Here is a 16843-nt window from a genome sequence, read left to right on the forward strand (position 1 = left end):
GCCCATCAACAATAGATCCTGTGCCAACAGCCCCTCTCGTGGAGGCTCCAGTTTAACTACTGTTAAGCTTGAGTGCTGTTAAGCTTTTAGGCCGTATTCCTTTTTATCCTTTTCCTTTCTGTCCCTTTGTCAAACTCACATAGACACAGACACACCGATAGACAGACACAGGGAGTTCTTGGTTAATTTCTGTTTTGATCAACTTCATTTTGTTTCTTGCTTTTTTTCATTGCTGTGCCTTAATTGACTAGCAAGTACTAGTGTGAATGTTGCCAAGAGATTTTGTAGAGCTCTTGTTTAATATTCGATATGATTTTCCTGATAAATGTGCTTGTGAATTTTTAAGCAATATCAAACAGTAGTTTGTAACAAGCCTTGGGAGTATGAGGTACAGGATCTGACACTGGAAAGCAGAAGAGTCTTTCCAAAGTGACAAGTTCAATTGTCCATTTTATTAGTCTTCTATTTATTTCACTCTAATAAGCCAAGCCAAGCTTTTCTTGGAGGCAGAATGTGTGTGGGACAAACTAGGGTATTATCCCATAGCTCTGAGCTGAATGCCACTCAGGAGTATAAATAGATTTGAGGAACCCTTGTCACTTGTTGGCCTCACAGTCCACTCATCTTTCTGCAGAAGAATTGCAAACAACACTGTTGGACTGCTGTATAGGGTAAATATACATACAAATGTATTTTGCAAAGCAGTGCATCTTTTCCCACAGCCTCTTCTAACCTATGAAATTGTGATTGAAGACACCTCTGAGCCAGATCTCTGTGAGACTGCAAAGGAGCAAAGTTTTGTGATTTGGGTACACTTCTCTTTGTTTCTTTGCTCAGGCCTTTTGTGAGCACAGAATACATCTAGGTGGAAAACTTTTGACTGTACAGAATCTGTTGTGTCCATTGTCCCCCAAAAATATCAACAGGTGGCCCTGTATTGTAATAACAAGTCAAAAATGGCAGCACAAATGACACAAAGAAAACATGGCAAAGGAGGAAGAGGAGAGGCCCAGCAAGGAACTGTATGGTGACACATGGCACACCAAGTGAGCTGAACTCTCATAACCATAGCACATCTCCACTAGGCTAGCAGATGCTGGTCTTGGATTCCCTTCTTGTTTTTTAAAAAATAAAGTTAATTAAAAATTTTAAAAATGAAGCAAATCATCAAAATAAAATATATACAATTAAAAATATATCATCAAAATTTTAAAGATATTAACAAATGAGATTGCCATGGGTTTAGGTCTTCAAAAGAGCAGAGTAGACGTTGGGTGATGTAAAGTTGTTTATTGTAAAGGCACATCAGTCTCAAAAGACGAAGAGTCCGAAGTGTTAAAGCCCATGCTAACAGCCTTTCGTGTAGAGTCAGAATTAGAAGCAGAAGGTGCAGCCTAGCAGAGAGTCCTGAGCAGAGGCAGAAGCTGCAGCCTGGTACAAAGTCCTGAGAAGAGGTAGAAGTTGTGGCCAGGAACAGAGTCCTGAATACAGGCAGAAGCTGCAGCCTGACAGAGTTGTGAGGAGAGGAAGAAGCTGTGGCCAGGTACAGAGTCCTAAGCAAAGGCAGAAGCTGCAGCCTGGTGCACAGTCCTGAGCAGAACTAGAAGCTGTGGCCTGGTCCAGAGTCCTGAGCAGAGGTAGAAGCTGCAGCCTGCTCCAGAGTCCAGAGCAGAGGCAGAAACTGAGCACAGATACAAAGTCCTGAGCAGCATTAGAAGCTGTGGCCGGCTAGAGAGCCTGGAGCAGAGGCAGAAGCTGCAGCCAGGTCCAGAGTCTCAGCAGAGGCAGAAGCTGCAGCCAGGTCCAAACTCCTGAATACAGGTAGAAGCAGCAGCTTGAGAAAGTTGTGAGGAGAGGCAGAAGCAGTAGCCAGGTCCAGAGTCCTAAGCAGAGGCAGAAGCTGCAGCCAGGTCAACAGTCCTGAGCAGTGGCAGAAGCTGCAGCCAGATTCAGAGTCCTGAGCAGAGGCAGAAGTTGTTGCCTGGTCCAGAGTCCTAAGCAAAGTTAGAAGCTGCACCCTGGCCCAGAGTCTTGAGCAGAGTTAGCAGCTGCAGCCTGGTCCAGAGTCCTGAATACAGGCAGAAGCTGCAGCCTGAAAGTGTCCTGAGCAGAGGCAGAAGCTGCAGCCATGTCCAGAGTCCTAAGTAGAGAGAAAATCTGCAGCGAGGTCCAGAGTCCTGAGCAGAGTTAGAATTTGCACCAGGCTCAGAGTCATGAGCAGAGGCAGAAGTTGCAGCCAGGTCCAGAGACCTGAGCAGAGGCAGAAGCTGTGGCCTGGTGCAGCCTCCGGAGCAGAGGTAGAAGATGGAGACTGGACCAGTGTCCGGAATACAGGTAGAAGTTGCAGCCAGGGTCAGAGTCCTAAGCAGAGGCAGAAGCTGCAGCCAGGTCCAGAGTCCTGAGCAGAGGCAGAAGTTGCAGCCAGGTCCAGAGTCCTGAGCAGAGGCAGAAGCTGTGACCGGCTACAGAGTCCTGAGCAGAGGTAGAAGCTGCAGGCAGGTCCAGGCTCCTGAGCAGAGTACAAGATGGAGCCTGGTCCAGAGTCCTGAATACAGGCAGAAGCTGCAGCCTGAAAGTGTCTTAAGCAGAGGAAGAAGCTGCAGCCAGGTCCAGAGCCCTGAGCAGAGGCAGAAGTTGCAGCCAGTTCCAGAGTCCTAAGCAGAGGCAGAAGCTGCAGCCAGGTCCAGAGTCCTAAGCAAAGTTAGAAGCTGCAGCCAGGTTCAGAGTCCTGAGCAGCGGCAGAATTTGTAGCCTGGTCCAGAGTCTTGAGCAGAGTTAGAAGCAGCAGCCAGGTCCAGAGTCCTGAGCAGGGGCAGAAGTTGCAGCCTGGTCCAGAGTCATGAGCAGAGGCAGAAGCTGCAGCCAGGTCCAGAGTCCTGAGAAGAGGCAGAAGCTTCCGCCAGGTCCAGAGTCCTGAGCAGAGGCAGAAGTTGCAGCCAGGTCCAGAGTCCTGAGCAGAGGCAGAAGCTGCAGCCAGGTCTAGAGACCTGAGCAGAGGCAGAAGTTTCAGCCAGGTCCAGAGTCCTAAGCAGAGGCAGAAGCTTCTGCCAGGTCCAGAGTCCTGAGCAGAGGCAGAAGCTGTGACCGGCTACAGAGTCCTGAGCAGAGGTAGAAGCTGCAGGCAGGTCCAGGCTCCTGAGCAGAGTACAAGATGGAGCCTGGTCCAGAGTCCTGAATACAGGCAGAAGCTGCAGCCTGAAAGTGTCTTAAGCAGAGGAAGAAGCTGCAGCCAGGTCCAGAGCCATGAGCAGAGGCAGAAGTTGCAGCCAGTTCCAGAGTCCTAAGCAAAGTTAGAAGCAGCAGCCAGGTTCAGAGTCCTGAGCAGCGGCAGAAGTTGCAGCCAGGTCCAGAGTCCTGAGCAGAGGCAGAAGTTGCAGCCTGGTCCAGAGTCATGAGCAGAGGCAGAAGCTGCACCCAGGTCCAGAGTCCTGAGAAGAGGCAGAAGCTGCAGCCAGGTCCAGAGTCCTAAGCAGAGGCAAAAGCGGCAGCCAGGTCCAGAGTCCTGAGCAGAGGCAGAAGTTGCAGCCAGGTCCAGAGCCCTGAGCAGAGGCAGAATTTGCAACCAGGTCCAGAGTCCTGAGCAGAGGCAGAAGCTTCCGCCAGGTCCAGAGTCCTGAGCAGAGGTAGAAGCTGCAGGCAGGTCCAGGCTCCTGAGCAGAGTACAAGATGGAGCCTGGTCCAGAGTCCTGAATACAGGCAGAAGCTGCAGCCTGAAAGTGTCTTAAGCAGAGGAAGAAGCTGCAGCCAGGTCCAGAGCCCTGAGCAGCGGCAGAATTTGCAGCCTGGTCCAGAGTCTTGAGCAGAGTTAGAAGCAGCAGCCAGGTCCAGAGTCCTGAGCAGGGGCAGAAGTTGCAGCGTGGTTTGGAGTCCTAAGCAGAGGTAGAAGCTTCTGCCAGGTCCAGAGTCCTGAGCAGCGGCAGAAGTTTCAGCCAGGTCCAGGGTCCTGAGCAGAGGCAGAAGCTGCAGCCAGGTCCAGAGTCCTGAGCAGAGGCAGAAGCTGCAGCCAGGTCCAGAGTCCTGAGCAGAGGCAGAAGTTTCAGCCAGGTCCAGAGTCCTAAGCAGAGGCAGAAGCTGCAGCCTGGTCTAGAGTCCTAAGCAGAGAGAGAAGCTGCAGCCAGGTCCAGAGTCTTTAGTAGAGGCAGAAGTTGCAGCGTGGTTTGGAGTCCTGAGCAGAGGCAGAAGCTGCAACATGACAGAGTCCTAAGCAGAGAGAGAAGCTGCAACCCGGTCCAGAGTCTTGAGCAGAGGCAGAAGCTGTGACTGGCTACAGAGTCCTGAGCAGAGGTAGAAGCTGCAGGCAGGTCCAGGCTCCTGAGCAGAGTACAAGATGGAGCCTGGTCCAGAGTCCTGAATACAGGCAGAAGCTGCAGCCTGAAAGTGTCTTAAGCAGAGGAAGAAGCTTCAGCCAGGTCCAGAGCCCTGAGCAGAGGCAGAAGTTGCAGCCAGTTCCAGAGTCCTAAGCAGAGGCAGAAGCTGCAGCCAGGTCCAGAGTCCTAAGCAATGTTAGAGGCTGCAGCCAGGTTCAGAGTCCTGAGCAGCGGCAGAATTTGCAGCCTGGTCCAGAGTCTTGAGCAGAGTTAGAAGCAGCAGCCAGGTCCAGAGTCCAGAGCAGGGGCAGAAGTTGCAGCCAGGTCCAGAGTCCTAAGCAGAGGCAGAAGCAGCAGCCAGGTCCAGAGTCCTGAGCAGGGGCAGAAGCTGTGGCCTGGTGCAGCCTCCGGAGCAGAGGTAGAAGATGGAGCCTGGACCAGTGTCCGGAATACAGGTAGAAGTTGCAGCCAGGGTCAGAGTCCTAAGCAGAGGCAGAAGCTGCAGCCAGGTCCAGAGTCCTAAGCAGAGGCAAAAGCGGCAGCCAGGTCCAGAGTCCTGAGCAGAGGCAGAAGCTGCAGCCAGATTCAGAGTCCTGAGCAGATGCAGAATTTGCAGCTAGGTCTAGAGTCCTAAGCAGAGAGAGAAGCTGCAACCAGGTCCAGAGTCTTGAGCAGAGGCAGAAGTTGCAGCCAGGTCCAGAGTCCTAAGAAGAGGCAGAAGCTTCCGCCAGGTCCAGAGTCCTGAGCAGAGGCAGAAGCTGTGACCGGCTACAGAGTCCTGAGCAGAGGTAGAAGCTGCAGGCAGGTCCAGGCTCCTGAGCAGAGTTCAAGATGGAGCCTGGTCCAGAGTCCTGAATACAGGCAGAAGCTGCAGCCTGAAAGTGTCTTAAGCAGAGGAAGAAGCTGCAGCCAGGTCCAGAGCCCTGAGCAGAGGCAGAAGTTGCAGCCAGTTCCAGAGTCCTAAGCAAAGGCAGAAGCTGCAGCCAGGTCCAGAGTCCTAAGCAAAGTTAGAAGCTGCAGCCAGGTTCAGAGTCCTGAGCAGCGGCAGAAGTTTCAGCCAGGTCCAGAGTCCTGAGCAGAGGCAGAAGCTGCAGCCAGGTCCAGAGTCCTAAGCAGAGGCAGAAGTTGCCGCCAGGTCCAGAGTCCTGAGCAGAGACAGAAGCTACAGCCAGGTCTAGAGACCTGAGCAGAGGCAGAAGTTGCAGCCTGGTCCAGAGTCCCGAGCAGAGGCAGAAGCTGCAGCCAGGTCCAGAGTCCTGAGCAGAGGCAGAAGTTGCAGCCAGGTCCAGAGTCCTGAGCAGAGGCAGAAGTTGCAGCCAGGTCCAGAGTCCCGAGCAGAGGCAGAAGCTGCAGCCAGGTCCAGAGTCCTGAGCAGAGGCAGAAGTTGCAGCCAGGTCCAGAGACCTGAGCAGAGGCAGAAGTTTCAGCCAGGTCCAGAGTCCTAAGCAGAGGGAGAAGCTGCCGCCAGGTCCAGAGCCCTGAGCAGAGGCAGAAGCTGCAGCCTGGTCTAGAGTCCTAAGCAGAGAGAGAAGCTGCAGCCAGGTCCAGAGTCTTTAGTAGAGGCAGAAGTTGTAGCGTGGTTTGGAGTCCTGAGCAGAGGCAGAAGCTGCAACATGACAGAGTCCTAAGCAGAGGCAGAAGCTGCAGCCAGGTCCAGAGTCATGAGCAGAGGCAGAAGCTGTGACCGGCTACAGAGTCCTGAGCAGAGGTAGAAGCTGCAGGCAGGTCCAGGCTCCTGAGCAGAGTACAAGATGGAGCCTGGTCCAGCGTCCTGAATACAGGCACAAGCTGCAGCCTGACAGAGTCGTGAGGAGAGGCAAAAGCGGCAGCCAGGTCCAGAGTCCTGACCAGAGTTAGAAGTTGAAGCCAGGTCCAGAGTCCTGAATACAGGCAGAAGTTGCAGCCTGAAAGAGTCGTGAGGAGAGGCAGAAGCTGTAGCCAGGTCCAGAGTCCTGAGCAGAGGCGGAATTGCAGCCAGGTCCAGAATCCTAAGCAGAGGCAAAAGCTGCAGCGACGTCCAGAGTCCCGAGCAGAGGCTTTAGCTGTGGCCTGGTCTACAGTCCTGAGCAGAGGCAGAAGCTGCAGCCTGTTTCAGAGTCCTGACTAGAGGTAGAATCTGCAGCCAGGTCCAGAGTCCTAAGCAGAGGCCGAGGCTGCAGCCTGGTGCAGAGTCCTGAGCAGAGTTTGAAGCTGCGGCCTTGTCCAGAGTCCTGAATACAGGCAGAACCTGCAGCCTGACAGAGTCCTGAGCAGAGGCAGGAGCTGCAGCCAGGTCCAGTGTCCGGAAAAGAGTTAGCAGCTGCAGCCTTGTCCAGACTCATGAGCAGAGACAGAAGCTGCAGCCTAGTCCAGAGTCCTGAATACAGGCAGAAGCTGCAGGCCGGTCCAGCGTCCTGAGCAGAGGCAGAAGCTGCAGCCAGGTTCAGTGTCCTGAGCAGAGTTAGAAGTTGCAGCCAAGTCCAGAGTCCTAAGCAGAGACAGAAGCTGCAGGCAGGTCCAGAGTCCTAAGCAGAGTTAGAAGCTACAGCCAGGTTCAGAGTCCTGAGCAGAGGCAGAATTTGCAGCCAGGTCCAGATTCTTGAGGAGAGGCAGAAGTTGCAGCCAGGTCCAGAGTCGTAAGCAGAGGCAGAAGCTGCAGCCAGGTTCACACTCCTGAGCAGATGCAGAAGCTGCAGCCAGATTCAGAGTCCTGAGCAGAGGCACAAGTTGCAGCCATGTCCAGAGTCCTAAGTAGAAAATCTGCAGCCAGGTCCAGAGTCCTGAGCAGAGTTAGAATTTGCACCAGGCTCAGAGTCATGAGCAGAGGCAGAAGCTGCAGCCAGGTCCAGAGCCCTGAGCAGAGGTAGAAGATGGAGACTGGACCAGTGTCCGGAATACAGGTAGAAGTTGCAGCCAGGGTCATAGTCCTAAGCAGAGGCAAAAGCAGCAGCCAGGTCCAGAGCCATGAGCAGAGGCAGAAGTTGCAACCAGGTCTAGAGTCCTGAGCAGAGGCAGAAGCTGCAGCCAGGTCCAGAGTCCTGAGCAGAGGCAGAAGCTGCAGCCAGATTCAGAGTCCTGAGCAGAGGCAGAATTTGCAGCTAGGTCTAGAGTCCTAAGCAGAGAGAGAAGCTGCAACCAGGTCCAGAGTCTTGAGCAGAGGCAGAAGTTGCAGCCAGGTCCAGAGTCCTAAGCAGAGGCAGAAGCTTCCGCCAGGTCCAGAGTCCTGAGCAGAGGCAGAAGCTGTGACCGGCTACAGAGTCCTGAGCAGAGGTAGAAGCTGCAGGCAGGTCCAGGCTCCTGAGCAGAGTACAAGATGGAGCCTGGTCCAGAGTCCTGAATACAGGCAAAAGCTGCAGCGAGGGCCAGGGCCTTGAGCAGAGGCAGAAGCTGTGGCCTGGTCCACAGTCCTGAGCAGAGGCAGAAGTTGCAGCCTGGTGCAGAGTCCCGAGCAGAGGCAGAAGCTGCAGCCTGACAGAGTCCTGAGCAGTGGCAGAAGCTGCAGCCAGGTCCAGAGTCCTAAGCAGAGGCAGAAGTTGTGGCCAGGTGCAGAGTCCTGAGCAGAGGTACAAGATGGAGCCTGGACCAGTGTCCGACATACTGGCAGAAAATGCACCCTGAAAGAGTCGTGAGGATAGGCAGAAGCTGCAGGCCGGTCCAGAGTCCTGAGCAGGTGCAGAAGCTGCAGCCAGGTCTAGAGTCCTAAGCAGAGGCAGAAGCTGCAGCCAGGACTAGGTCCTGAGCAGAAGTTGCAGCCAGGTCTAGAGTCCTAAGCAGAGGCAGAAGCTGCAGCCAGGTCCAGAGTCCTGAGCAGCAGCGGAAGCTGTGGCCTGGTGCAGAGTCCTGAGCAGAGGTACAAGATGGAGCCTGGACCAAAGTCCTAAATACAGGCAGAAGCTGCAGCCTGACAGAGTCGTGAAGAAAGGCAGAAACTGCAGCCTGGTCCAGGGTCCTGAATACTGGCAGAAGCTGCAGGCCGGTCTAGAGTCCTGAGAAGATGCAGAAGCTGCAGCTTGGTTCAGAGTCCTGAGTAGAGGCAGAAGTTGCAGCCATGTCCAGAGTCCTGAGCAGAGGCAGAATCTGCCGCCAGGTCCAGAGACCTGAGCAGAGGCAGAAGTTTGTAGCCAGGTGTAGAGCCCTGAGCAGAGGCAGAAGCTGCAGCCAGGTCCAGAGACCTGAGCAGAGGCAGAAGCTGTGGCCTGGTGCAGCCTCTGGAGCAGAGGTAGAAGATGGAGTCTGGACCAGTGTCCGGAATATGGGCAGAAGCTGCAGCCTGACAGAGTCGTGAGGAGAAGCAGAAGCTGCAGCCAGGTCCAGAGTCCTGAGCAGAGGCATGAGATGCAGCCGGGTCCAGAGTCCTGAGCAGAGGCAGAAACTGCAGCTAGATCCAGAGTCCTGAGCAGAGGCAGAATTTGAAGTTAGGTCTAGAGTCCTAAGCAGAGGCAGAAGCTGCAGCCAGGTCCAGAGTCCTGAGCAGAGGCAGAAGCTGTGACAGGCAACAGAGTCTTGCGCAGAGGTAGAAGTTGCAGCCAGTTCCAAGCTCCTGAGCAGAGGTACAAGATGGAGCCTGGTCCAGCGTCCTGAATACAGGCAGAAGCTGCAGCCTGACAGAGTCATGAGGAAAGGCAGAAGCTGCAGCCAAGTCCAGAGTCCTGAGCAGAGGTACAAGATGCAGCCTAGTATAGAGTCCATAGAAGAGGGAGAATCTGTGGCCAGGTCTAGGGTCCTGAGCAGAGACAGAAGCTGTGGCCAGGACTAGAGTCCTGAGCAGAGGCAGAAGCTGTGGCTTGGTACAGAGTCCTGGTCAGAGTTAGAAAGTGCAGCAGCAGTTCCAATCTTCTTGTGCACGGTGATGATGGTGGTGAGGAGAGAGGAAGGGAGAGAGTATCTCCCCAGTGCATGGATTCTTATTTACAAATTACCCAATGAGCTAAAAACATGCATCTGAAGCATTTCTTCTAAACTTATTAGAATTCTAGTATAACATACTATATATACCCATACAACCTATCTGTTCTATCTGAAGAATGTAAGCAATATTCTTACTATATTTTTATTATGTCTAAAGCTATGTTTTTGAGCTCTGACTGAAGCTTGTTTTTGAAGTTTGTTTTTTAAAGTGGAATATAAAGCTTTTGCTCTTGAAGGCACTTAAAACTTACTTACTCACTTAAAACTCACTTACTTACTTACTTACTTAAAATTTAAGCTTACACTTCTATTGCATGTATGAGTGGTTTAATATATTTTAGATAACTATCTAATGGTTTTAATTCTATACCTGCATTCTTATCTCTCTCTGAAGAAAATCAGAAAGATCTCTCTGAGAATGTCAGAGACCCCTGTTTCACACCCTCCAACAATCAAAACCCATTTATCCAACCTACAGATAACTATCAGAACCTATGTATAACTATAACTATATATCTATATGTACATCTATAACTATAAAGGCTAATGCATGACTCCTATTCTTCAATCAATCTTCAGGCAGTTGGCAGCTTCTTCCGGAGCTTGGAGGAAAGAGAACTCTTCTGCACCAGAAGCAAGGGCGTTGTGGGCAAATGTTCATAGGAATGTCCAGAAGGAAACTCTGTACCAGTCAGGTCTGCAAAATGGAGACATAAAATGTAACAGAGGCCGAAGTGCAAGTCTAAAGCATCTGAAGCTCCATATTTCACAGGACACATTCCCTGGAAACTTCTAAATAGCTGCACTGGGAAACATGCCCCTGGCAAGTGGCCAGGAGCACACCCTGACCCACTTGCACAGAGCTCCCAGGGGAACAGCCTGGCCTCTGGGCTGCCCTGGGTCAGCAGGGAACCTAGAGCTCTGTGCATTCCAGGAATGGTTCAGCTGCACATGCAGCCTCCTGCTCCTCTCCCTGCCTCACAGCTGAGCAGCCCTACAGCTCCACAGGGCACTGTGAGCAGCACAGCTCGTGGCAGGGGGCACCTGCAGGGCAGAACTGTTCCCTGGCAATGTGCACAGGCTCTCCAGGCTGGCACAAGACCCTTTCTCCTGCCAGAGAGCAGCCCAGCTCCCACCTTACCTCTGTGTGAGGCTGAGCTATGCTCAGCCTTCACCTTGTCCTCAATCTGGAGTTGCTTCAGGCCCCCTGAGCATGCCATGACTAAGAAGGGCAGTGGAGAGAGCAGGGGCAGATATACACCCTTTCTCAGTATTCTGTCATTTTTGGCGCAGCTAAAAAGTCAAATCCGGTGGTGTCTATCTCAGCACTTGGTCAGCTTTCTGGAGAACATGAAGCCTTCACCAGCCCAAAATGCTGGAGAGTTTTTCCCACACATGTGGGGGCTGGCTGGCAGCACACTTCTTCAGCTTGGTGCCCATCACCTCGTAGAGGGCAGAGGCGAGCCTGGTGACTACCATGCGGACATTGGCACTTCGGACAGGCAGCGCCTTGTTCTCCAGCAAGGACCAAAGCACGGGCAGGGCATAGCGCTGGATGACTTCAGGGCTCCTGGCATGAACCCCTTCCACCAGCTCTGCCAGGAGAGAGACACAAGCTTCTTAACCAACAACCTCAATGCAAACAAGGATCTACCTCTAGTTTTGCTTCTTGGAAGCCTCTCTGGCTAAGAGCAGCGAAATAGCACACAAAGCCCCACAATCCAGAAATGGCCAAAGCCGCTGATCCTCCCCAAAACAGAACCACCAACCCATCAGGACTAATTTCTCCAGACAGAGCATTATATATTTGAGAGCCTTTGTACCGTTACTAGATAATTTCACAATCTGTTTCTGCATCCACAGATTGATGCAATGAACAGATTAATGACTGAAATGTCAACTTGCCTTTTATTTCCATTAGGAAGTTGTCTAAACCCATACTGAAGATTTGGAAATGCACCACAGAGAAGCAACTGAGAGATTTCTAATAAAAAGAATTATTCCATTTTTGTGACACTTGATATCAAGTGCCAAAACTCTAATCTGGCTCTTCCCTTTGCTCAGTGGCACATAGCAAAGGGCAGTATTAGACCACACTTCCAAACTCCAGCCCACCAGAGATGGGTGCTGCTATACAATTGGTTTAGAAACATCAGTGACTAGCTGTTATCTTTGGCAGAATGCTTTTGTGCCTTCCAACAAACAGCTGTTTTCTAAGAAACAGCTGTGTCTTAGATAACTACCCAGACCCTACTGCCGTGGCATTTGAGCATCTCCACATTTTAATGGCATTTCCCCTGCCAATGTTAATGGCATTTTTTCTTGCAATGTGCACTGAGATAGCAGAATAGAGAGAGAAAAAAGCTACAAAGGGGACTGAAATGTAACCAAAACATGAGCAAGCTCCTCTGAGGAATCAATTATCAGCTGCATTTGTAGCATTTAGGACAGCACTGACACAGGAAGACACTGTTTGCACACCCTGAAATGCTCAGTCCAATGCCACTTTGACAGCACAGGCAGGGAGCCTCAGCACTCTGCTTCTGCTCCTCTGCCCCCAAAGGCTGTCTTGCACCAAATCCGTGCCTCTAATCTGTGTGTTGAGTTTTGACCTAAGCTGTGACCCCCAAGCACTGCAGGGTTCATCCTCAAAACTTTCCAAGAGCAAAACAAGAATTCTGTGAGGACAAAACAAACGGATACCCCTGCAACAGCACTTGCCACCATCTTCCCTAAAGGATCACAGATGTCCCTGAGCTTCCAAGAGAGGAGCCAGCTGGGTATTTTTAGCCCCTGCCTTTCCTGCAGGTGGGTTCTGAGATGCCCCAGTGAGAGCTCAGCCCCCAGGCCAAGCGCTGCCCCCATCTCAGGTGCTGCACAGCTCTGCAGCAGCCAGGAAAAACCTGTCAAACTTGCCATGAGGATGGGGCAGGAGGGACAAGCTTAACACCTCCTGATTTGGAGCAGCTGCTCAACTGTCTATTCACAGGCATTCCCTGTAAATACTCCCTGGGAAGAGCTCTTGGCTTACAAGGGGAGCCCATACCTGTGATACGCTCTGTGACATCCAGCAGAGCTTGGCCACTCAGTTGACTCCATTGGTGGCTGAACTCTTTCATCAGTGATACTTTATCTAGAGGAAAAACACACAATTCTGCTCATTCTTCTGAGGTCATAGGAGAAAGGACAGTGGGGAGGAAAAGGGCAGGGTCAGCCCAGTTTATAAAATCAAGTAAATTTCTGCTGCTTTTGAATCCTTTTATTCCTTCCTTCCAGCCTACATGGGAGGGATTTAAATTCCCAAAGAAAAGCTCTCCTTTCACATTTGTAAATGCAAAGTTGTCTGCTGTACCAGGAGCTATATTAAACATTTTACATTAGGGACCTCAAGAGTGTATAAGCAGTGAAAAGGTTTTGCATTCCAGAGAAAACAGGAAGAAGCCCAGACTTGGGATACAGAAATGCACTGAGTTTATGAGTTTATGAGTTCACAGAGCAGCAGAAGTGGTGAAAGTAGAAACTCCCCTTGAAGACCTGCCTCTTCAACACTCCATTTTTGAGGCATATTTCCCCAGTGCAGCATTTTCAGAGCTGACATAAATCTCTGCAGCAAAGGAATTTAGAGCAGCCCTTGCCTGTGTAGATATTTGCTACAGCCATCCTGCCCCATGCAAAACAACATGTGGAACAAGGCATCACTGACAGCTGGATTTCTATCTGTTTGTTTTGAGAAAATGAGCTTGGTGAATCATAACTTTTCCTTTGAAAAAAAGATGAAGAAAGGTGGAAAATATGCAGCTAATGTCTATAACGTGGAGCCTGCCAGGAGGCTGCTCTGCAGAAGGTCTGATGGGCCAGTGTCCCTTCATGCCAGCAAAGCTATTAATTTGGGAAGTCAAATGGGGTCCAAGGAAACTCCAAAAACCCCTTTGTCTCTGAATTGTAGCAAACCTGTAGTTCAGGAGGGCTCCTGGCACTTTTGGGAAACGCTGATTCACATTCAAGCCTGTTGAGGGACTGGTGTGTAAGGACTGCACCTCCACAGCTTTTGGTGGATGTCAGCTGGAGCGTTCCACAGGCAACAAGAGCTCTCAGGACTCTCAGTGTTCTCTTGTGTCAGAGAGGCAGAGACACAGCTGAGGAGAGTCCATGTCAGGGGTCAGCCTTACCTAAATGAGCAATGGATACTTCCAGAGCGTTCACAGCTGTGGCATGAACCCCGGGGTCCTTTGAGTTCAGGTTTCTTGTAATTCCTTCAACCAAACGTATGATCACCGGGTTCATGGCATCTTCCAGGATGACTATGATTTCTGCCAGCACGTCCAGTGCCATCTGCTTCACTCTCTTGTGCGTGTCAGATAATCTCAGGACAAAATAATCAAAAATCTGTGAAGAGAACAAACATCATGAAAGCTGGATTAAAATGTCCTTGTTTGAAGAGGAGATGTAGAAATGAGCACTCAGCAATGTAAAAGATGAAAGTGATTCTTTCTGTCAGGTCAGCTCAGCTCTTCCTTGTACAATTTCACTGTTTTCCTATGGGCCATTCACTGCAATGGCTGTGCAACCTCATTTTGGAGTAAAGATTTTCATCTCTTCTTAAGAGGTTTGTGTGGGGACAGAATAGTTCCTATGATCTTTCTCTCCCCCTATAAATCCTTAAATTAATTCCATTTATTAATTCAAAAGACTTCCTTTTTTTTAGAAGTATGGGAGCAGACATTTACAATACCTGTTTTTCGATACAGTTGCCTCAAGTACGGTGGGAAATTATGATTTTGCCAAAACTATGGCCGGAGGAAATCTAAGTTTTATTTTGTTTGCCTCAGAACCTGTTTTTGGAGAAATGCTGGGCTCTGATCGGCTCTTCCAGAATCCATACCATTTGTCTAACTAACAGGTAGATTTGTGAAATTTAATGTGCTGTACAGCCCTCATTAGAGCAGGTTCAGTCCCGTGACAGCCACATTTGGACTTGATGACCTTGAAGGTGTCTTCCAGCCTAGTGATTCTGTGATTATTAGGCATTATTTTTTAGAGAAAGGGAAAAAGCAGCTACTGGCAGGAGAAGGAAGAGATCTATCCTTAGCTGTTTTCCTCCTTTTCCAAAAAGAAAAAACAAAACAAACCAAGAAGGGTGAGCACCTTTTTTACCAAGTGGAATAGAGAGAAGGATGGAAAAGAGAAGCCAGAGTTGTGCCTGTGCAAGACAGGCTGGAGTTTACAGAAGTATCCTTTTAAAAACATTTGGTTTAAACCAGCCCAGCCTGATACTTCTCTTCCCCATCCAAACCCATTTTGTGTCTAGAGAATAATTGCCATGCTTTTGGCAATTCCCTTGGCTGGATTCCCTTCACTTCACCAACTGGGAGCAGGAGACTGCAGAAGTTACACTAGTGGAAAATTCTGTCATCATCTGATGAACAGCATCAACAGGCACCTGCCAGACAAATACAGCTGGACTGAAAGAACTTGTCCTGAAGCCTGGACCTGAATTAAATTGGTCTGGGTAACAGAGACCAGCCTGTCCCAGACAGCCAGGATGTAGTGCCAAGACACATCACACTGAATTAACTTTACTGCTACAGGCCCAGGAGAGGAGGTAAAGGGAAGGAACTGTGAAGATACCCGACATACTTGGACAATGTTAGTGGCGACAAGCTTGGGGCTGGTTTTGCACAGGTCTAGGAGGAGTGCCACTCCTTCCATCCGTGTCTCAAACCCCTTGGCTTCCAGGAGGTTGTAAAGCTTCTGGAGGGTCTCTGTTTCATCCATGGCTGGAGGTAATGCGACCTGGGCTTTTGGACGGTGTAGGAGGCGTCCATCAGAGGTCGACTTCAACCTGGAAAATAAAACCAAATTACCACTTGTTGGTGATAATACCTGCAGATATTTGTGAGCAAAACATCTAGAGGAGCTTTCCTAATGATGGGATTTCAAGCTAGAAAATCATGAGGCTCTGAAAAACAACGTGGACTTCATGACAATCATTACGGGAGACAATCTGCAAGTAACATTCTTGCCAGTTCTCACTCAGGAAAACCAAGGATCAGATGCATCTGATCTGTCTTCAGATGGCTTCCCAGGCACACAGGTCACATTGCTTTGTGGGGAAAGAGAGGCACTACTGCCAAGTTTAAATGCCTCCTCATATGGGATGTGTGTGTCTTCTAATAAGGAAACTCATCTCTCCAGAGAAATGTCTCTACACCAGGCATGACAATCTGGAACAGGAGCTCAGGTGCATTTGAGCAGATGAACAGGGGCATATCTGAAGGATCAAGAAAATCAGTAACAGAGATAAAAACAGAAGCCAGACATCCCAGCACTATGCTCACATTACGCTTGCTTACCTAGAGACTAGATGCACAGCTTGACAAACCCACTGGGAACAATTCTCCTGGATCTACCTTTCTCTTCCATTAGCATGGGAAGATCCTAGCTATGCTACTGAGGCATGTGGTCACATTCCTGCCATCGCTGGGCACGAAAGAGCTAAATAAATCCCCTCTGTTACCAGAGGAGAACAGGTACAAGTAGCTCTGCCACTGGCATGAAGATTCAGCAAGGACCAAATCCCTATCTTAAACGCAGATTGCAGCATAGGGGGAAATCAACCAAACATGCTGTCCATCAAGCCAATTATATAAAGGACAGGAATATAAAGAAAAAAGCCCCCATTGAGGCATCTGTTGACCAAAGCTGCTCAGGAAGTGCCTTACCTACTTACAACTCAAACATGGTACTGTTTGAGGGTAAGAAAACCACTATTCAGCCAGGCCAAACCACTTGCATGGGAACTGCTTGTTTGGGGAACGGCATCTTGCTTCTGGACTGGGACTTCTCGTCAAAACACTCATCTGAAAAACACTCCACTCAGATGCAATAAAACCCTGGTTGAATTTTCTTGTCTCAAGTCGGGCAGCAGAGCTATGGCCCTCTCCATGCCTCCACAACACTGCCCTTGCCACTGCAATGAATTGTCTGAGCTGCAACCAGTGGGTGTTTTTGTTGCCTAAGTTTTATGGAAACCCCTCCAGACAAGTTTGTTCAGTGTAATGCAAAACTAGACATTTTTTTATCATAGAGCATTTGTAGGGAAAGGAAACATTCTCTGGCCATCTCTGCTGGAAACATTTTCCTGAGGAAGAGACATGTCAAGCCTGTCATGTGCTTTGTCACATCTAACAAAAGTGCTCAGTACCGTTGACTAGAAGACAATGTGGCCTGGGGCTTCTTTGAGCCATCACTCCTCTTTTTCACAGGGCTCTTGACAGATGGGCGTTCTCCCTTCTGCTCTTCTATCTCCTACAAAGACATAGGGAAACCTCATGGATTTTTAGAAGATAAAATAGGAAATTCCCTGTTGAAAACACAAGTTAGAACCAGAATCACTGCTACCAAGGCCTAGAGAAACATTTCCTAACTTATAGAAGGAAATAGACCAGAGATTCAGAGATGCCAACTCTTTGTTTGCAGTAGCTCAAGACAGGTTATGGGTGGTGCCATACTGAGCTGCAGTCTAAAATCCAAATTCATGAGTCTTGAGCATAAATGGGAATAATGCAAACTGGTAGGCAACGAGTGTTCTTAAAGGAAGCAGCAGAACAATTTGGACTCTTTGGGGGTGGGCCCATTGTGTTGGAAGG

General features: G+C 50.0%; 1 protein-coding gene across 1 annotated transcript in view; it reads right to left on the reverse strand.

The window, feature by feature from the left end:
• Positions 1-10553: 10553 nt before the first annotated feature.
• The window catches only part of LOC130250879 (TOG array regulator of axonemal microtubules protein 2-like), a 45785-nt gene continuing 39495 nt past the window's right edge, over positions 10554-16843 (reverse strand). Inside the window, exons 20-24 of the mRNA XM_056486993.1 lie at positions 16399-16502; positions 14832-15036; positions 13364-13580; positions 12241-12327; positions 10554-10789 (exon numbers count right to left, since the gene is read on the reverse strand). Of these exons, the coding sequence (XP_056342968.1) occupies positions 10554-10789; positions 12241-12327; positions 13364-13580; positions 14832-15036; positions 16399-16502 (849 nt within the window). The remainder of the gene's footprint in view (positions 10790-12240; positions 12328-13363; positions 13581-14831; positions 15037-16398; positions 16503-16843) is intronic.

This window comes from Oenanthe melanoleuca, chromosome 3 (assembly GCF_029582105.1).
Source record: "Oenanthe melanoleuca isolate GR-GAL-2019-014 chromosome 3, OMel1.0, whole genome shotgun sequence".
NCBI lineage: Eukaryota > Metazoa > Chordata > Aves > Passeriformes > Muscicapidae > Oenanthe > Oenanthe melanoleuca.